The 21,631-nt window shown below is 40.0% G+C and overlaps 1 protein-coding gene across 6 annotated transcripts in view; it reads left to right on the top strand.

The window, feature by feature from the left end:
* LIMCH1 (LIM and calponin homology domains 1) overlaps positions 1–21,631 on the top strand; it is a 183,184-nt gene that overhangs the window by 67,511 nt on the left and 94,042 nt on the right. For all 6 annotated transcript variants that reach the window (XM_075752247.1, XM_075752246.1, XM_075752243.1 and 3 more), the window contains exon 3: positions 13,021–13,090. In XM_075752247.1, coding sequence (XP_075608362.1) covers positions 13,021–13,090 — 70 coding nt within the window. The remainder of the gene's footprint in view (positions 1–13,020; positions 13,091–21,631) is intronic.

Raw genomic sequence — 21,631 nt, 5'->3', positions numbered from 1 at the left:
GAGCACTGTCAAGAGTTAGCCATCTGAATACCATCAATACTCAGCTGCTTTTATAGTTTCTGGAAAGGTAAAGCATCCTCTAACTTTTACCTAAAGGTGTATTTGAAAGATGTGTTTTGTAATTTTTGGACAAGAAATGCAAGTTAACTTTTGGACGCTTCTCTCTGGTTTTATTAGCTAGTTTTTAGGCAGAGTCTTCCAAAAGCTTGTTGTGGGCTTAAATGCCAAAGCTGGTGACTTTTAAGAGCAATTTGGAAGAGTGCCCTAATGCTCGTAGTTCTTAGAAAATCCTATGCAGGATGTCAGGAGTTTGGGATCTGAATCACCTGTATGGACCGATTTCTTTCCCTGGGCATGCAGGCTGTCACTGAAGTTGGTAAAAGCTGTCTTTGCACACTAGAAGGATGAAGCTTGTGCAGAACTTAATGCGTATTGAAATTTATAAATGGATCTCCTGAGATGTTTAGCTGGACCATTGCGGCTATTGGTTAGGTTTTATACTGTGAAAGATACTGCAACTTGGAAACTGTTTTCAGCAGTAGATTTGAGCTAATATCCTGTAACTCAGCTCTAGGTAGCTTACGATAGCTTTGAAACCTACCCATGTAAATACTGTTATATATCTCACTGGTGTCATTAATCAGACAGCTTGAACTTTAACTGTGAAAGGGGAAAAAAAAACCATAAAGGAAATGATATGATCTGGTTTGATTGTAATTGCATGTCTTTGCCGAGGAGTGGCTTTGGGAGGAGGGAAGTAGTTGTTATTGTTGATCAAAAGTTGTGTAACTCGGAAGGAGCATGTAGTTTACCTCTTTGTATTTAAGGGTTGCCTCTTGCACAAGATCTCTCTCCTCTGTGTGTTCAAGGGAAGTACTGTGTGCTGAATCATTTCACAGTGCTCTTTAAATGTTAAGGTTGAATTGTGTTCCATGAAAAATAAGGGATGTGTGTTTTGAGATTAGATTGTAATCTTATCTGCAAGTAAGCAGAGGTAGTCTGGTTTAAATGCTGTAAATCTTTAAGATGTACAGCTTAGCCAACTGATGTTTGGCTAATGAAATGCATAAATATGTATTTCTTAAGAGGCTGTCAGCTCCAGTAATAAGCAAGTCAAGGGACACCACATGGTTATACTACTAAATCGCTCAGTGATGTTGGGCAAATGGCTTGTCTTTGGTTTGCACTTATCCACAGGTGGTAAACAACATGAAAAGATCTGTCTCCTCAACCTCAAATCTGAGAGGCCCTGATGTTTGAATTGCATTCTGCTCCTGGCAGCTGTGGCTAGTGCATAAAACTCTATAGTCTACAGAGCATTAACCAGAGACCTACAAATTTGGCCTTCAAGTTTGGCTTTCTGATGATGAACAAATTATGAGCCCAACAATAAAAGCGTGCTCCTCGCTGGTTCCTAGTCCACTCTAAGCTAACTAGCTCAACAGAAATTTGGGGTGTAACACTGTGAGCTCTTAACGTATCTTCAAAAAGTACAGGCTTTGCCAGGTGAAGCACTGGTAGTAAATTTTTTTGTCTCTTGCTCAGTGAATAAGTGCTAGTGAAGCTGCCACAGGCAATATTGTCTCTGTAGACAGAAGTTTTCTGGTTTATCAGAGACCTATCTGGGTACTTCATGATCAAAAATTAGCGGTATTTAAGCTCTCTCTCAAGCTCTTTCCAATCTGTTGTGCTTTCATCATGGCTGACCTCAACAAGTAGATGACAATCTGATCTCAAAGTCTCTGATAAGCTACCGGAATCAAGAAAGAAATTATAGCTGTCTTAGGTTTCTGAAGATGGAAGGATTCATAGCCTTTGATCTAGTTTATCTGATTTGTAGACATTTTAGGGAGAAGCTAAACTTGCCTCAGTTTATCTCCACAGTGTCGTTAACTGGCAACTCATAGACAGACACTTATGTGGGTGATGTCCATGTGAGTGGTAGTTACTTCCACATGGCTGTGTCAGTCTTTTTCCTGCCTGTTCCATTGTGCGATGAGGACTGAAAGTGAACTCGAGTCCTGAGGGATCCCAGCAGCTAGAGGACTGGAAACTGATGTCAGGAACGGGGACACAGCCAGTATGCCCTGAGTCTCCCAAACATGTCTCAAGCTACCCTCTGACTTTGCAGGCATTTTGCAGAAGGGAGGGGATGGGGTTAGCCACCATGACAGAGTCCATTCCCCGAACATGTGCAAAATGGCCCAGGGGAAATCTTTGTCTGTGTCTAGAGCAGGATTGTTGGAACTTTAGGCACAGTAGTGCCAAGCTTCCCTCCAGCTGATCCCGATGCCTGTGGCCTACACAACCTGCAAACTCAGGCAGATATCACTACACCGGTTATAAATGATTCATTCACGTCTAGCAACTATCCACATATTTTAATAAATGAAAACTAATACAACTGCGCGATGCCAAAAGCTTGGACTCTTGGAAGGGAAGTGCCATGGACCAGCAGCCTGGCTTGCAGAGCAGCCCTGCGCTCACGTGCTAGCCACCGGCACCCACAAGCCTTGTGCCTGCCCTGGGAGTGCTTACACTGCGGCTGGTGACGCGATCTGGCCTCATTACGACACTTTTATAGCTTGCCGCCCTCAACTCGGGAGCATGAGGAGCAGATTTAAACAATGCAGGAGGCCATGAAGCGGCAAGCTGACAGATGAGAGTAACACAAGCCCTTCCTTCTTTCTGGATATTTGAAAGCCCACTTGTGCTGTTGCCCTGACAGTGCCAGCTCCAATTGTTCACCCAGCTGTGCTGAGAAGCCAGTGACTGATTTCTGTTTGTCAGCAATGAGTTCATGGCTTTTTAGCATAGCTGTCTGACGTCAGTTCAGATGGTGATTTCAGCAAGGGACATCATAGCTAGGTGGAGGCAATTCTTGCTCTGTTCTTGCTTTGTGTATTAAATTCTCATATGCAAAGACTGAGGAGTTTCCTGGCTACACCGCTGCATGGGTGGGCAAATGTGCCCTCCGGGGAACATGGTGGAAAGCTATATGAGGTAAGAATACAACACCAGTAGCAGGAAATATCACTAGAAATTCCCAATTTTCACTCCAGTGCATGTTCTTTTTTCTTTTTTCTTTTTTTTTCTTTTTTCTTTTTTTTTTTTTTTCTTGTTACATAGCTTTAACATTTTGGTTTGACCCAGATCTCATAAGAAGCTAGAGGATTAATCAGGAATAAATTACATCTGGTTGTTGCAATCTTAGGTGTTCCTATTCTACAGATTCAGACATTTGAATGAAGGTTGATTGCAAAAGAAAAAGTATATTTTGTTTCCATCCACCTGCCCCACTAATTTGGGTAGTTTTGTTGCTTTTCTGAAACAGCAGATAAGGAAGTTGCTTTTATTTCTAACCATGCAACAAGTGCTATTAATAACTTTAATAATTACTACATGAAAACAAAGATATGTACATCTTCTTGCAACCTTGCCCAATTATTACTGCATTAATATTCTTGCAAGTGTGTTTTTAAGGTGAGCAGTTCCCTTCCGTTTTTTTTGCCATCCTCTTGCTCAGCTCTACTACTGCAGGATTCCTTCTTTCACATTGGGCATTCAGCAGTTAGAAAGGTCTCTGTGGGGATGTGAAACTTGGAAAACCCAAGTTAATTACTTGCTTTGATATGACTGTCTAAGAGTGATAAATATCCAATATATCTGTAAGCATTTCTGACATGCAATTTGGATCATATTTTCTCTCAAGCTTTCTCAGGAATCAAGCAGTACAGGAGTCCAGTCACCCTGAAAGTTTGTATTAGTTGTAATGAGAGTCTAATGTCAGGAATAGGACCAAGCCATAAAGGAGAGTAACAACAACAGCTGGGACATGGATCCTGGGCAAAGGACCTTAAACAACGAACTCAAACCCAATCCAGATTTAGATATCAGCAGAAATTATTTGACTTTGCAGTGGAGTCCAACAGCATCATGCTTGTGTATAATACCTTGCGTTCTGTATGTACAACAGCTTAGCTGCTTGTCTATTTTATGTATGCATGTAAATCAATTTATAGAGTAAATGCAGGCATGATAAAGCTTTGATTTTTCTCAAGCATGAAAGTTCTAATGTATATTTAACTGCATACCTTGAGAAGCCATGGCATAAACATATGAAAGAGGAAAACTGGATGTTTAACTGGATGTTAAAGATGGATGTCACTTGCATATACAGTTCTGGATATCAGCTTATGAGCATTTTCCCAAACTTTTCTTTGTTACTTAGAGATGTCTATTTTGTATATTACCACATGGTGTTATGTAGCTTAGTAAGATGTGCGGAAACTATGCTTATTGTTTCAAACCAGGATTCTTTGACTCTGTAACTTTTTACTTATTTTTTGAAAGAGCAAATAGACAGGTTTTAATTGTTGTTAAGTAATCCTGGTAAAACTGGGTATGTACAGTTATTTAAGGAAAAAGTTTTACACTTTTTCTCATGTAGGACTGTGTAGGAAAGGCAGTTCACTTCAGATGTGCACTCTAGGAATATATGCTCTGAAAAAGTACAAGAAAGTTTTTTAGGTTTTACTTCTAAATAAAATAAAAGTGAGTAGTCATGCAGATAGATTATTTTAATAGTATTTAAAGAAAAACTGAAGTGTGGCTATAAAGCTGAGTGAGCTGAAAGTGATTATGATTAAGAATTACTTAATGGAATTTATCATTTTCTCTGTCATGAGAATAATTATCATCTAAAAATAAGAAATCTCCTTGGCTTCTGTTCTTCATGTCACTGGTAATGAATGAGCTGCTTTTTCTCAGAGGGCAGAGTTTCTTTGGGCTTGCATCATGGTTATAGTGCATCTGACCAAGCTTTGGGCTGACGTGAATGCTGTTTTCAGCAAGGGCTGGATATGTGCCAGATCAGTGCCAGTGTAATGCTATGGAATAGTAAAACTTTGTCTTCTGAGTCAGCGGTACCGTTAGGTATGGAGAACAGCCTTCATTGTATAGATGGCATTTCAGTTGTTTGGCTGTTTAAAAATCAAGTTCTTCTTGCAAGTTAATGTCACTTATGTGAAACTGCTGTGCCAGTTATGGAGACCTAGTAGGCGAAAACAAATACTTGGTCGTCTTTGTAGATTGTAGGATTTTGCAGATATATTATTTGACTTGTCTGTCAGTGGTATAGGCCTGGCATCAGTTCAGCACTTGGCTGTGTAGTGTACAGTGCAGAGACTCTTGTCTTGACAGATACCTCACTGGAGAAGTTAGTGGATGCCCAGCCCCTTAGGCTTAATTAGGCTTTTGCTTGAATTTCTTATTCCTGGAAACTAAGAAGGTATTTGAGTTTCATAGGCTTACTTGAAGTTTTGAATGTGACCCATGCCTTGAAGTGAGAAGGGACTGGTGTTCTCCTGCGGTTTTCAGGCTCTGCGTTGTAAAGCCAAAACACTATCAGCATCGTGGAGTTGGCATGTCTCCAGTTTAGAGAGACGGGCCCCAAGGCTCATTAAGCATTAAGATTTAGGTTCATGTGAGGACATTTGAAACAGTTTTATATGAACCCAGAGTTTTTAATCTTTAAGTTTTATTGCCGTGTTATAATGAAGAGCTATTTATTAGTTTGGTTTAGGTGAGGGGTCAAAGGTAATGTAAGCCATAATACTCAGCTGTGTGCATGAGAAGAGAATAGCCATTGAGGGGCATGCTTGAGTAGACTCAGAATGGCCTGTCTTTGTATTTATGTTAAAAAAAAAAAAAAAAAAAAAAGCATCTCAGCAGGCTAAATAGTAGAGTGTTTTCAGTGGAGCTCAGTAATTGACAGAGCAAGAGACTGTGGAACACTGACCCATTCAAATAGGGTGTTGCTGAAGTGCAAAGCAAGGTAATCCTGTGAGAGGTTTCAGCTTTACAAGAGGGTACATTTAAGAAATTATATTGGATACATACTTTGGGCAATTATCCATGGCCATTGCTACTCAATGTAAAACTACATGTGAATTCTAAATCTATAGGTGCATGGGACAGTCTTCATGACATTCATTGTGGTGGTAGGTTCAGTGTAAATAGCTTGTGAAGGTATTTACACAATCTTCTCTGTTGCCTCTATCGAGCTGTTTTGCAAGGCCCCTATCTTGTTCATATTTTTAGTCTTTGGCAGGGCAAGACTCGTGCTATCCTGAGTTTGGCATACTTGTTTTCTCAATCCTACGCAGTTGCATAGTTCTTTATTCACCTTTTACTTATCAGACTGGACTGTGAGCCCTTTATAGGACAAACTCAGTTCTGTCTTTCTTGTTAAAAAAGCACCTTGTTCATCTGATCCTAAATAAATAATGTCAGGGGCATCATTAGCAATCACTTAAGAATGTTTTCCCAAAAATATTTTTGTGACCTCAAGAACATCTCTATATTTTGAAACTTCTTTACCACTTCCTTTGCAACAAAATATTTTGACTTCTCATTGTCTGCTGTTTTAATGTGATTTGTTCATCTTTAAGACTAATAGTGGTTTTCATCTCCTTTTCAACTGTTTGGGGGCATTTTGGAGCTGCCACTAGAGCATGAGTTTAAAATATGTGGATACCAAAGTTGTCTGGGCTAATAATTATCAAGTGCTGAAAGGCTGCTTGTTAGAATGTAAATCTGTAAAACTTAATTTAAAAAGAGCAATGTCTTGGTGAAGGTTTACCCTGGATAGAATTTCCTGAACCCTCAAATATGAAATGCCCTTTTACTTTAAGATCAGGTCATTAGTCAGCTTTTCTTTTTCGCAATATGATCTGTTATTTGAGCAAAGAACTCTGTTGGATACCTATCCCTCTAGCCTGGATTGATCTGTGAACACACATCACTTCAACCTTTCTTTTTTTCCATTTCTGACATTTATTCTTTGAAAGTGCTTCTCTTCCATTTCCTCTTAAAAACAAGGTCTTCTTGGAGATTGGATTTTGGCAGCCATCCTCTGAATATTTTCTTAACTGACGCTTTCTTGCAAGAATTTCATGGGCAGTTGTCTTGGTGCTTTTCATTAGATCTTTTATCAGCTGTTGCCTGAAACGCCTTCTCTTCCTGGCAGAAGTTTTTTCAAATTCTTAACTGGTGATAAACAACCCCAGGAAGGTCTCATAGGTTAGTCACACAGTGGCTAGTACTGATTTCAGCTTGTCTGTCCTGCTGGGGAGATACCTTATCTTCTGGAATGCCGAGCCTTGGGGACAGCACCAAATAGAGCAATTGATTCTCCCCATACCTATCAGAGCTGGTTTTTATCGGGGGAAGGAAATGACCTAGCTTCTCCCTATAAGAGTGGGAATGGAGCAGCTTTCCACTTCCATCATTCCCTGTTGTTTCTGTAAGGTAAGGCAGCTCTAAGGTTTTAGCTTCTATGCAATGTCTTACTGTGCTCCATCCAAAAATCCAAGCCAGCACCTGGCACAGGGGAAAGCGAGAAGGGGTGTGTGGATGTTGGACTGAAAGTGGCAGGAGGACTTTGAGAAGTAAAGAACACAGGATTGTCCTGACTCAGGACAGGTGCATAAATGCCAGGGGTGGTGGGCAGAAATCCCACCTGAGACCATGAAGGGTGTGGAGAATATGTCAGGTGTGTGTATAGAAACTTGGGTTTTGTGGATGGACCCTGAAAAGGCTTGGGTTTACCCTGTTTTGGGTTATTGTCTTTTGGGCGTTTGGTGGGACCATTGGGGTTTTTTTCCTTCAGCATATTTTCTTTGAATTTTTTTAAGAACTATTTTATCTGTATTTGATTTTGTCATGTCTTTGCTCCTTTTACTGTTAAAAAGTTCCTTGAGATTTCATTATCATATCTTCCTTCTGGTCATGTTAGAGAAACAGTGGTCATATCAGGTACCAGAAAGCCTCAGTAGGAGAAGTATTACAGTCTTTATATTACTGTTGTTTCTTTTTTTCCTCCCCATATCATTTAACTTCTTGCATAAGTAGCTGTTAATACTCCAGAATTATTTCCTTGAGAAACAAATTGGACTGAAAGCTAAAGTTTTAAAAAGTCCTCCCTAAACTTGTTTTGCCGCTTATCTCTAAAATGTCTTGTGGTCACCAAACCCCAGCTACCAAAAAGGTCAAGCTTGGGGAATGTACCTACATTCTCCTTTAGAAAACAGTACTGAAGGACATTGTTTTATGGTTTGTTTCAACTACTATTCCCTCACCGTGTGGTGTCAGACCTTAAATTAACAGTATCTTACAGGAGGGGAAGGAAAAAGGAGAAAATCATGGCAGATTTTAAATTGTCCTGTTTTGTTATCTCTCAAGACTGCTTAGTTGGACTTGTCCCATTGACATCTGTTTTCCTAGATGCAGGAGTACGAAAAATAGTACCAATACCTTAAAAACAAAACAAAGCCCACAAAAATACCAAACAAACAAAAAGACCCCAACAAAAACAACACTTCCATGCCAACTTTGACACTTCTACTCTCTGACCATTTATACAGTAGCTCACAGACCTTGGCATAGTAGAATGTGGTACACAGTGGTACAAAGCAAAGGTTTTGCTTTGTTCTTTAGAAGGTGCATATCCACTCGAGGATTTTCTATGTTTGTAAAACACAGCTGTACAAAAATCTGAACTAAATTTGTGCTTGTGAAAACCTAGGCGTGCAGCTGGTGGTAGTTTGGGGCAAAACTGGGGCCTGACGTTTACATTAGGAGCAAGCAGTGTGTCTGCCCTCGATGCCCTTGCGAGGATGAATATACTTGAACCCTGATGATTTTTACTGCACAAGAAAAAAGACTGCATCCTTGGAGGAAAGAGGTAGCATGAGACAGGGGCAGCAGAAGCTGGGAGGTACTCAGAGAAGCGAGTGATCATTCCAAGTCTTGGTACAACTCAGGACCCAGTAGGGACCCCGGTGTCTTTTGTGGGCTGATCAGTATTGCTAAACTGGCCAGACAGATCAGATGTCTGAGGCAGAGGATCTTACTATGCCATCGACTCGGCGTGTTTTTTTGAGCAAGTGCCCTCAAGTGTCTTCCTGCTGCAAGAATGGGTGATGGATGTAACTTGTTTAACATGATCTGGGGATGTGTGTTGTAGCAAGGCTTACATTGATTGCCTGTCCTCTGTGACTTGGTACAAAGGTGATAAGGTTTTCTTCTGTAATGGAAGCAAATGTGAAAATGAAGCACTGAACAATGTATGTTTCGGCTGATGTAGAAGCTGATAGGTTCTATGTTGCTCCTGTAACTCTTGTCCTGCCACTGTGTTTTCCATACCTTTCTTGGGGATTGCTGCAATACAAATATATTTTTTAAGATTTCATTTAATATTCTGGAACAATCCATTCAGCAGGATTTCTGATGCTTTTTTAAGTTATCAAATTTGTGATTCCAGAAGAACAAGAAGTTGATTTTTGTTTGTTTTGTTTGGATTTTTTTGTTTGTTTTTTGTAATGTGATGCCATAGAAAATTTTCAGAGATAACTGTGAGGTTGGACAACAGATGCTGGAATAGTTCCCCTGTCCATAGATTCCTACAGTGCAGATATCTAGACTTGCTGTGCAGCTAAGTGCAGGAAAAAAAAGCTGCTTCTGGTTATGGTCTTGTTGATGATTGCCTGATGTCTGACTTTTATGCTGTCTGCAGTGCCGTAGGCAGGACGGTACTCTGACATGTACTGGTTTGCCAAGGTTTTGGAATGGTAACCAGTGGGGTTTTTTTACAACATTTTTTCTTTTTTTGAGTGGTACAGAAAAATACCAGCAAATGTTTATTAATAGGTCAATGTACACTAGTAGGGCTGAGAGAGTGACAAAGCCCAGAGCTATAATTATAGTGGGGTTGGAAATGGGGCCAGCGTAGTGGGGCTGGAGGAAGGTTTAGGCCGCAAATGTTTTCTCCTCTGTGAACTTGGTCACTGGGGTCATGTCTGAGTGTCTTCACCGCAGAATGAGCCAAGGGTTAGGATTTGGGTTAGGACTAGGATTGGGAGAGACAAAGGCTAGAGCTACAGATGCAATGGGGCTGCCAGAGGAGGGTGTGCGCTGCAAGTTTTCTTCCTTGCAAACTCTTTAACGTGAGACATGGCTGGGTACGTGAGGCCCTGGGCAGCCAAGTCCTTTGGTAAGGGTTGGTGGGGCAAGAAAGCATGGGAGTGCAGTTGTAGGGGGCTGCCAGGGGAAGGCATGCGTTAGGCAGTGTTTTCTGCCCTGCAGGCGCTTTTCCCTGGGCTGTGGCCAAGGGCCTTGCACCAGGTCCCCGGTTCAAAATGGTTAGGGTTTTTGTTTGCCCCGTGTTTCAACAGAAACCTGCCGGAGCTGATGAAACTACATATCGAGACAGATGGTCCATACGAGTCTAAATTGGCACAGAAAATTTTGTTTGTGTGTATTGACCTATGTAGGAAGAGGTGTATTCAGCGGCTTTTTTCCAGAAGCAGGAACAGATAGTAACTGTGTGAGTGAAGGCGGCCATTGAGACACTGCATAAACAGTACGGTTTTTCAGGCAGGTTGGTGGCCAAGCAAGCTTAAGCCACTCGATATTTTGGCATCTGGACTGTTGCTCTAGATGAGGCAATAATTTAGAAACAGCCAGTCTGCTCTGAAAGAAATCTTCCTTTGGCACATTCTGCAGTGAGCAAATCCTGGGGGTTTTGATGCCAGACGGTTTAGAGATGTTTCCAACAGGAGGTAAACTTTTTAATAATAGAGACCTTTCTTCCTCAGGCTTTTCCATCTTGCCCCATCCCATTTCCTCCCTCTTCAGACTCCAAATGGCCATCTAAAATGTTGTTTATTCTCTGCTCCTTTCCTTCCTCTCATTTTATCCTTCTCCCATATTTCACAGGGAAGCCTGTACAAGCCTTTTTGAAGATGTATTTAGGATGATCTTTGGCCTTTGAAGTTTCCATTAAGACGTCTTTATTCCTCTTTATTTTACTTTCTATTACTGTCTATGGCTTTTGAACTGCACCTGCAATATTGATTACGGTGCCTAATGTATTCATGTTTGAGTAATAAATAAAATAGGATGCTTTAGCTAATATATCCTTTTTTTTCTGAGACAGAATAGGCAGATTGAAGATGGAAATCACAACAGAGCTAGAGTATTTGGAAAGAAGTTCTCTGACGAAAAAAAAACCCCAAACAAAAAACTCCACCCCACCCCCCCCAAAGAAAAAAAAAAACTTAAGTTGCCTGTTGCAGCAGCTAAATGGAAAATAATAGTTTATAGGGTTGCTGCTGTGCAAGTCTGAAAGGCTTGTGACTTTTGGGGGAAAAAGAAGTAATGCTTATTTGTCATCTGTGAAGTAAAATGATGATTATAGGAAGTGAGATGTGTGGTTCTTTTCTTGCCATTCTGTGCATCTGAGGGAGGAAGCGAATTGTTTGTATATAAAAGTATATTCTTTCATAATTTGTTTTTAGGACATAATAGTGTTAGATTCTACCTTAAGCAGAAGGCAGGAAAAGCACAGCAATCTGTATGACCTTGGGTTAGAGTTTTTAACTGCAAGAAGATCAAGAAAATACTCCCAACTCCCAAAAATGTCATTTGTATTGGGTTTGTTGCCACTCCTGATTATGGTGGTGTTGGAGATGTGGGGACTTGTAATAACAGAAGTACAGTTTAGGGCAGGTTGGACAGGAGTTTCGTTAACTCTGATCATAAAAATATTTAGAATAGCATCTTCCTCTCTGCTCCCCCCCACCCCCCCCCCCCGCCCCATTCTCTCCAAGTGATTGCAGAGACCCAATCTATATACTGTTTCAGGGGGGAAAAAAAGAAAGAGGTGGGGAAAAACAATCTTTTCAATATTAACAAAGTCAGAGGGAGGGATGGACTCCTTGATGAGCTTGCTAACTGCCACACTCCTAGGAAGGAATCAAACATTAAATGGTGCGACAATACAGAGAGATGGCTCTTGGAGGAGCCTATAGGCATGGCACGCCCTGTGTTATCTCAGCTCAGAAGTGGGGAGTTGGAAACAATCACAGGCTGTGAGGTTTTAGTTGAAAGGAGTGTTCTTTTAGTTAGGATAAACTTAGCCAGACCCCTCAAATCATAAATGTTAATATTTTTACCACCACAATAGGCTGCTAGAAGAGTCAGTTCTTGAATGGAGACAGTGTCAGCACAAAGTGAGATTCTTCTCTTCCATAGTAGGTATTCTAATTTTTAGAGAGTTTTACATTATTATAGACATCTTTGTTTCTCTCCAAAGATCTTGAATTTGAAGTGAGTGTCTTGATCCGATCCCTGGTTGAATTTTATTCTTTTTTTTTTCTCTGGGGGGGAAGGGTGGTAAAGAAACAGTATTTGTTGCAACAGGATTTTATAATTAAAATTCCCCACTTTTAGAGGCTTGACTGATTTTTGGAATATTCTAACAATAAGCCATGGCAACAGTTCTCATAGTGTGTTCATGGGTGGTGGGAAGCTTTGTTCGGTGGGGGTTGCTAATCTTTGGACACTGAACAGTGTTCAGCTGTGGTATCACTGGCCTAATGATGTTCTTAAGATGAGGTGGGGTTTTTTTGAGTCCCTTTCTATTTGCCTTCTCACATTTATGTTTTATGGGGACCTCTGTTTTCCACAACATATGCAAGGATGGCATTTAATTTCAAGTACAGGTGCAGAAAAATAGACAGACCACCCACAAAGTGTACATCCTTTCTCACTTTCCTGCAATGCAGAAACTGCTGGACTGTTCTTCCCAAGCTAGGGAGATACCCAGATGCCTTCTGGGTTTCTGCTCTCAGACCCTTCTAGGCATGACCTGCCTCTAGGCAATGGAGGCAGTCTCATGTGACAAAATTCATCCACAGCCTGTGAAGACTGATGTGATCTAGATACATTTAGGGTATAAAAGAAATATTACTGTGGTACTGTGCTATGGATATTTTTCCTCCTAGTTTTTCTTCATTTCAATGATGGATCTTTGGGTACACACATGTGTTTTCAGGAGGGGAGAAAGAGGAACCTCCTTCATTCCAGCCATATTGAAATCCTTATGTGCTGGGGACAAGTGTTTGATAATTTGGATTTTGTGACTTACCACTCATAAATACTCTTTTCTCATAACAGGTTGCTGAATGCAATAAAGCCAGGATTGGTAAAAAAGATCAATAGACTACCGACCCCCATTGCAGGTTTGGTGAGTATGTCAAATGGAGAAAAAAAATCTTTCTGTGCTGCTTTTTGCACCTTGGTTTTATGACTGTGTGATTTAGATAGCAATTATTTTTGTAATTTGAACTCTTCTAACCTATTAAACTTAGACAGTCACTCTGAAATCTGAACTCTCGGTGTGGTCACCTTAAGACCTTCCAGCCTTTTTTTTGAAAGTAAGCAGTATTCAAGAGGCAGAGTATATTTTTAGAGGAAGAATATCTTCTTGGTTACATATCATCTTCCAGTTGTGGTGCTAGCTTTAGAAAGACTGGAACATATGCGTTAGAAGCCATCACCACAAAAAGATGGCTTTTTGGAAAGAAAGAAAAATGTACTTGTATATTTAGTCTCATTTTCTCTTTCTCCAAAATACCACAGTCTGCAGATAACACTCATTGTGGGACTATCTAGGGAACTGTTTCATGTTGACTTTAAGGGCAGAGTAAAAGTTGGCCATAATTTGTTATAAGCGAGGAAGACCACAGAGGACGTGCTGACAGCCCGTGGCTCTCAGTAGCTCCGGGTGCTCAGGAGGTCACCTCAAGGGGTGGCACAGTCCTGTGCCTGCGTGGGGGAAGAAGGGAGGGGGCTATGAATGGGTGTTGGGTCTAACAGCATTAGCCCCATAGAAATATGACTGTATTGATTTTACCTTGAGATGTGGCTGGGAATAAAAGGATCCCTGAGCATGTGGAAGGTGACCATCCTCAATTTAGTCTAGTGATATTTTTACATACGTGGTTCATTTCTGTTCTGGCACTACTCACATTGTAGTTTAGTTGTGCAAGATTTGGAATGTATTACTTGTTGATAGCTGAGGTTAATGTTCCTTCATATAAACCACATTAAAAAGTTTCAGTGTATTAGGAACCACATTGCATTCATTATTGAATTGGTTCTATAATGTAATTAAGTAGCCTTTGAGGCTGGGTCCTTCAACCTGTAGATTGACAGGTGTATTTCTGCATGAAGACTGCCTAGTTTTAGCATTTAATTTGTGATCCCCACCACCCTTTCTCTAAAGTTTGCCTTTCTTTAGCCTCTAAAACCCATCTAGTTTTATTCCTACATAGTCCTATTTGAAAGGAATATTTTATATAAACAGCTGCAAAAGATACCAGTAGTGCAGTTTTCTTTTCCTTGGCTCCCTTTCAGGAAAGACTCAATTTTTGTTATGACTGTTTTAAGAGGATGATATTGAATTACATTGGGTTTTTTCTTATTCATATGTAAAATCCCAAAGGTAAGGTGGTTGTAGTATGAGGGACATAGAAAAAGTCATTATATGTGTGTATTTTTCTCATTCCTTGAGATAACTCTTTCTTCCAAGATGTATATCTTCAAAGCAGTACCAAAAAAGCAGTTTTCAGGCTATTAATGATACAGCTGAAAGTGACTTTTTTTCCTCTATACCTGTGTCCTCTACTTACCTTTAGTAATATCTTTCCTAAATATTTTTCCTAATAAATAATTAGTCTATTTTAAAAGTTCACTGGTGCTTCTGGCTTCTTGAACATTACCAATGGGTGTTTTTATCTACTGTTCTGTGAATAAATTGCTCCAAACAAAGCAAGCCATCCAAATGTCCCCTTGCTTTTGAAGGTGTCTAGTTCCATACCTGCTGACTTTTGTTGCCATTTTTACTTACAGTGGTAAGTGGCTGTTTTAAGGATTGCATGTGAATTTATATGATGTAGTATTCTAGTCTGTTACACGTATTTATGGTGTATTACTTTAAAGTACAGACATTAGGTGTATGTTTGAGTGCAGAATGTATATTTTTCTTTTCTCTTACCTGTACTATGTCCACATGTCTGAAAAACATTTAAAATATTGACACTGTAGTCCAGAAGCAGTTACGCCTCTGAGTTAGTTGACCGCATATGAGGGACATTCCTTTATTTATTGCTGATTTTTCTTTATTATCTTAGCTTTGGTTGGTTTGACATAGTATATAGTTGACTTCTTTCCAGTTATTTCACCCCAGCGAGTGTGATTTCCTCCAGTACATGTAGAAATACTGTGAAAGCTTCAGTACCTTTTCTGCCTTGTGTGAGATACGTGCTTTTGAACTCATAGATACTGCGTCTGCCTAAAAAGTGTAACTTAGTCATTCTAACAGAGTTAATTAATGAATTTCTTCCCAATAGCTGATAGAGTAAGTATTTAGTTCGCTAGTAGAGACAATAGGTAGGTTTTCTTTTTTACAGAGTTGGAGCTAAACCTTATAAGTAATTGTGAAGTACTCAAAGTGCCTTTTGTTTCATCTTTAACCTCCAGAGACACAAACAGTCATATATTATGTAGCTCTACAAAATGTCTACTTGAGTCTAATTCTCCAGATGATACCCTATTTTTCTCCTTTGTTATTGTAAGGACAAATCAAGAAGTGCGCTTTATTGAAGGAAAATAACAGTAAACTTGAAGCCTGTATCGGAGACATGCTGAGGTGTTAATCTGGGAGTATTATCAGGTGTAAAAATTTTGCCTATATTTTGTGTTTGAGTGATTTCGCATAACACTGCTCTGAAGTATTATGTATAACTGGTCTAGTGTTGACAGATTGAATTCTTCAAACTTTTCCTGGTGTTTAAAGCTAGATGAATCTGCAGTTACTCTGAAATTTTTACCAGTGACTTCCTCACGTGGTTTAAGAGGCAATGGATTATTTGCAGACCTTTTGTACACCAGAACACCAATCATGTAATCAAAATTTATTGGTTATAGTGTTGTAGTGTTAAAGTAAGGACTTGAGGATCTGCACACCACTGTACTAAGCACAGACCATATACTTACACAAAGATGATCTTTGTCTAGTTGCAAGTCTAAGTCAGGACGTGGATTGTATGCAGCATTACATATAGAATTACATATGTTCAGCTTGGCAGGCGTGTTTGTAATTTGCTTTGATCTCCAGAAGTGCCGACTGCTTCTGTTATCACAGCAGAAATGATACATTACTTTAATGAAATAAAACATAGGACCAACAGTTTGGTATTCAGACTTGCAGTGAGTACTAAATTTGTAAAATGCTTTCTCGTTCCTGTTCACTATTCATTAATCCAGAGAGCTAATGCTCTCGCCAAAAAGCAAGTTCACAAAACATCCAAAGAACATATTAAACCTAGGTGGGAATAACAGGCTTTGCTGAAAGAGCCATGTTGCCAGAAGAAATTTTCTCATGTGAGAAACTGATACTGAACATCTTTGTTTTAAGACTGTCAGCTTTCCAGAAGCATCATTTAATGTATTTAATTGTGCAAGGCTGGAGAAGTATTTTGGCAGAGTTATTAATTAGAAGACCATCTGAAGCTGTACAAGTCTTACAAAGATGGATTATTTGAGTACAATGACTATAATTAATGTGTAAGTGATTTTTACAAAACCAGCAATTTTTTCAGTGAGCTGCTGTTGGTTTCTTTCATTTTGTGTGACATTCATAATGGACGCAACTAACTTTTAAGGTTTCTACTAATTGCAATTTTGTACAACTATGACTTATTATATATTTAATTCTATAGAAACAAAACATTTCCAGCATCGCTGTAGATAAGCTTTGCTCTGTAATGCTAACCACTGTATGCTGACTATCTTTTGCCCTTAAAAAAATTTCTAGTTTGTGTTTCCTGTCCCTGAATAATGTCACTCTGTGAGAAAAGAAAAGGTTTCTGCCTTATCTTTTGTTTGACAGAGTTTAGGAGAGTTTATAGCATTACTTCAGTTCCTTGAACAATCCCCACAGGAGCTCAGACACTTACTTCAGAGGCTGTGTGAAAGAGTCTCACATATAATAGTAGGAAGTAGTCAAGACAAAGTTGGAGGGCTGAACTTCAGTTTGTATCTTGGCTCATGTTTCGACACTACTGAATAAAAATCTGTTTACTGTGGCATCCAGTTTTCAGCTTGTGTACGGTTCTTAACTTTGTGACATTTGTATGATTTAGCAATGGAAAAAATAGCTCTGCAAAAGTCACCTGATTGCATGGTTATTGCACCAGGATGAACAGAACTGTAACGTGCTGTTTAAAAAAACCTGTTCCTTTGAAAACAAGGTATTTTTTTTCTATGATTATTTTCCTAGGAAGTTTCTCTTGGCAAAGCGTTCTCTGGGAACTCACTGTGAACCTTATTAAGAATAGGTACCTGTCTTGTGATGCTGGTAATTTGCTCTTATGTTGCACTGTTGCATAAATTCCAGTGGTATTTTTTTAGTCATATGATATCCCAAGGAAATGTCAGCATTGCATTAGCTTTTGGGAGTTTGTGTTTCTAATTAAGTTCAGCAAATGAGATCTTGTTTCTTCATGCAGATAGGAACCTGAAAATAAAAATACAGGACCCAAATATAGTGTAGTGTGTTTCACAGAATTAAAAAAAATAGAGAAGACAGATAAATACATGGAACTGTAACTGAGGTGCATTATTTTTATCACTCCTTCCACTAATACTAATACAGTGTTACTACTTTTATTTTAATTTTTTTTCTTAAAAAATATCTTCTCATTCTTTCTTTTAATTTCTCACTCTTCCTTTAATTCTTTGTGGTACTTTCTGGAAAGAGTCTACTCCTATTGTAATATCTAGATTCATAATACGTGATAATTTCTATTTCCTTATTTTGTACTTCTTGCTGCTAGATAAATTCATTTGCCAGCACAACTACATCCCTTAAAAAGTCTTGCTGTATGAGTTGTGGTATATGTGAAGTAAACAGAAGCAAAATTTCCTGTCTAAAAACAGTAAGTTCTTGGCACCCGCATCCCAAAAGCATTTTTGTGAATGTTGATGTAAAGCAAAGTGTCAACATCATAGCAAAATGTTGTGCAAACCATTCTGCTGTAGTTTCTGTGGATCTTCCTTGCTAATCTGAGCCAGACAGAGCGACCCTGATAAAATTCCTGTTTGAAGAATTTAGCCAGATGCTGTACGCACAAGCATTTCTAGGTTTCATGAAGAGTAGAAAAGTAAACTAACAGGTGTTTCTTAACTGGGCTGTTTGTAAACAGAGTCTATGTGGAACAATCTACAGTGGTGCTGTCATTAATTTGTCACAGAAGAGGAAAACAGGCATCAGTTCAAATTTGGCAGGAAGCACAGAGGAAGCAGCACTGATGGGGAAAAAAAAATGAGATGCAAACCAATAAAAACTAAAACATTACATTAAAATTCAGCTGAGTTTTTTTTTTTAGACTGGATTGAAGGGTTTTATTGCTTCCAATTAACCATGCAAATGCTGTCCAGAAAGTATTGCTCTCCTCCCATTTAGAGAAAAACCAGTGAGTCGCGTGCAAAACACAATGCTGGCGTCTCATTTAGTATTTTATTGGTAGAAATGGATGTGCTTGCTCTGGTGTTGAGTTTGGCTCCAAAAATCTCATACTTTTGGTGCTGGAAACTAATCATCGATCTGACAGTAACATATGTGCTGCAGACATATTCTACTGCTGCACTGGGGTTCAGCCTGTGCTGCCCAGGCTTCCAAGTTTGAACTTCAACCTGATGTGTGGATGTAAGAGAGGCTGACATAATAGGGAATTAATAAAAGACCCGAACTATCAAAAAAAAACCCCAACAAACCAAATGAAGGGAGGTAAATGACCCCACCTTGTTTACTTGCTTTTAATGGTCCGAGCTGCATTTAGCTATAAAGCACACACTCAGAGGAGTGAGTTCAGCCACCTCCTAGTAGCCTTCATGTTCATCATCCCATTCTGGCTCAAGAGCTGTACTTTACATCCATGAGCGGTCCCTTCTCTCTTCAGCTACCAGCTGGAGTGTTGTGCTTATGGCTGGAGGTGAAACTTGAAGTGATTGATACCTTGTTTGCATCTGAATTGGCCATTATTGATCCCTTCCAGGTTTCTGTGTGCTTCCTGCAGACCAACCTGACTGCTGGCATTCAGGTTTCTTCTTCTGTATGGTTCTTTGGCTGCAGTGCTTACAGTGCGCTCAACAAGCTATGCTGTTTGTTGGCTGGGACCACTACTCGTCATGCTACGGATACGTCCCTTTCTGCCAGTGTCCAGGAATTGGTCCCTTGTGTCGTGGTTTAGCCCCAGCCAGTAGCTAAGTACAACGTGGCCACTCACTCACTCTCCTCCTCCCCCCTGGTGGGAAGGGAAGGAGAATCAGAAGAAAAAGGTAAAACTCATGGATTGGGATAAGGACAGTTTACTGGGACAGTTTACAACAACAGTACTTATAAAACACTATACAAAATGGGTAACACACGATGCAATTTGCTCACCCCTGGAGCCTGATGCCCAGCCCATCCCTGAGCAGTGATCCCTCCTCCTCAGCCAGCCCCCTGAGCATGACATCATATGGTATGGAATACCCCTTTGGCTAGTTTGGGTCAGCTGTTCTGGCTGTGTCCCCTCCCAGCTTTTTGTGAAAATTAACTCCATCCCAGTGAAACCAGGACACCTTGTTATAAGCTGAAGTCTCCCATTTAGCCCTCAGAGCTCCCTGAACAGTTTCTCTCTTGGGTCAGGATGGCACCAGCCAAGATGGGTAAAGGTTTGTAGGACACACGTGAAGGACAGCTGTGAACCATAGCTGCTGTGGACAGATGCAAACTCTGTTATGTTATTGAGGTCTGTTCCCAAACTAGACTGGTTAGGATTCAAAGGTGCAGCAGTTTCACAGTCAGGTTAAGCCATGCCCTGAGCCTGGTGAGCTCTGCCGCTGAGAATGTCATGACTTGATTTGGCCAAATGCTAATAATATGTGTAAGCTCTTTGTGGCAAGGATCATCTGCTAGTCTGTTTTTGTCTAACACCTCACCCCATGAGTCCTGCTCCATGGCCAGGACTCCTAGACAGTATGTTAATACAAATAATAAATAACACTTACAAAAATATCACAGGCATTCCTGTGTCATTCACAGTCTGTTTTTAGATGGCTCTCCCAACTCGAGTCTTTAACCATGGCTTTAATCAATAGGTTTATAATTAGCTTTATTCACATTGAATAATTTAAAATGTTAATATGCAAATTCAGAGGAGAACCTTTTCTGTGTTAAAACCAGAGAGGATGGTCACTGCAGACAATCTCCTTTTTTTAATTTTTTTGTTTGTTTTACACAGAGACGGTTTTATTGCCTAGCCTTGAGAAGGGAAAGCCAACTACCATGCTTTAGAAAAAAGTGCTTGATTAAAAGCAAAGAATCTACCTGTTTTGGGGCTGTCAAGTGACTTCACAAAGATGTTATTTATAAAACTACATAAAGAAAGGCTTGGTGTAATGATTGTTTACTTTTTTTTTTTTGACATAGGAAGTTTAATAAAGTGAAGGATTCCAGGGATAACATTTGAAAATGGCAAAAAGAAAAACATTGCTGCTGCTGAAGCCCTAATGCTAGGCAGCTGAAATGTGAACTTGCCCTTATCATGGCATTAACCTTTGCTATAAATGACAGAGTCTTTCGCCGGGTTGGGGAGGGCAGCTGGCTTCCAGGAGGAGCTCATTTTGTACCTGTGAAAAATGCAGGTTGCCCACTGGATTAATTTTTAGATTTGCTTTCAGGTCTTAAAGTGTCCTTCTGCAAATTCAGCCATGACTCGCATGACATTGGTTTACTGACTCTGGTCAAGTATTTGAGAAATGGCAAGCTTTTGAAGAACAATCTCTAAGTATCTGTAAGTATTAGAAAAAAAATGATAGTTTAACAAACAAAATGCCATTCACTGTGGAGCTTAGGGCTGCACTGAATGAAGTGAAGAATCCAGTGCCTTCCTTGAGCTGTTGTCTTAGAAACGAAAGGCCTCCTGAGCAGAATGACTTAAACTCTTCAGGACAAATCCCACTGTTGAAGCTTGTGGCTTCTCTTAAGAGTTGGGCAAATGCCACGTACTCCGGAGGTATGTACCATTTTCAGGAGTTTTCAGTGGAAGAGTTGGGTGCCCTGAGTCTGCGAATGTGTCGTCCATGCCCTGTGATGAATGTGGCACTGTTGGAGTTCTATCCAGGTACTTGCAATCTCTGGGTGAATTCTGTTACAGAATTGATTAGTTTGCCAAGGAGGATGTAAAAAGAAGCACTGAACTGGTATGCTGCATGTGAGCATGCATGGAGAGCCACAAATATCCATGTCTTGAGGCTGAAAGAAGTATTCACTGTGTTTTCTGCTTTTGTCCTTAACAAGAAAAACTATACCTGAGGCTATGGTTGCTTTCTGCTGTTCTAAATTTGACTTTCCTATACCTGCCATGCCAGCACTAGACCACCAGCTGGAGTGGGCAACTGATCCAGCCGAAAAACACCCTTCTCCTTCATCTTACAGCATGTAACTGTACAAGCAGAAGTGCAGGCAGGAGGGAAGGAAGAGGCTCACCATGTTGGAGAAGGAGTGTCAGTCGATCAGTTTAAAGTAGTTGTGAAGCTGCAGCTAGGGAGTTTAAACTTAGATGCAATCCTGAAGTTATTGGCCAAAATTGAAGGACACAGGGACCTGGGAAAGTCTCATCGTGAAATCCCCAGTTTAAAGGTTGTCTGTTTTTAAAACTATACTTAGTAGTACTCT

The sequence above is a fragment of the Balearica regulorum genome, chromosome 4 (genome assembly GCF_011004875.1).
Source record: "Balearica regulorum gibbericeps isolate bBalReg1 chromosome 4, bBalReg1.pri, whole genome shotgun sequence".
NCBI lineage: Eukaryota > Metazoa > Chordata > Aves > Gruiformes > Gruidae > Balearica > Balearica regulorum.
Note: the sequence above shows the minus strand (reverse complement) of the source record. Positions and strands in the feature narration are given on the sequence as shown.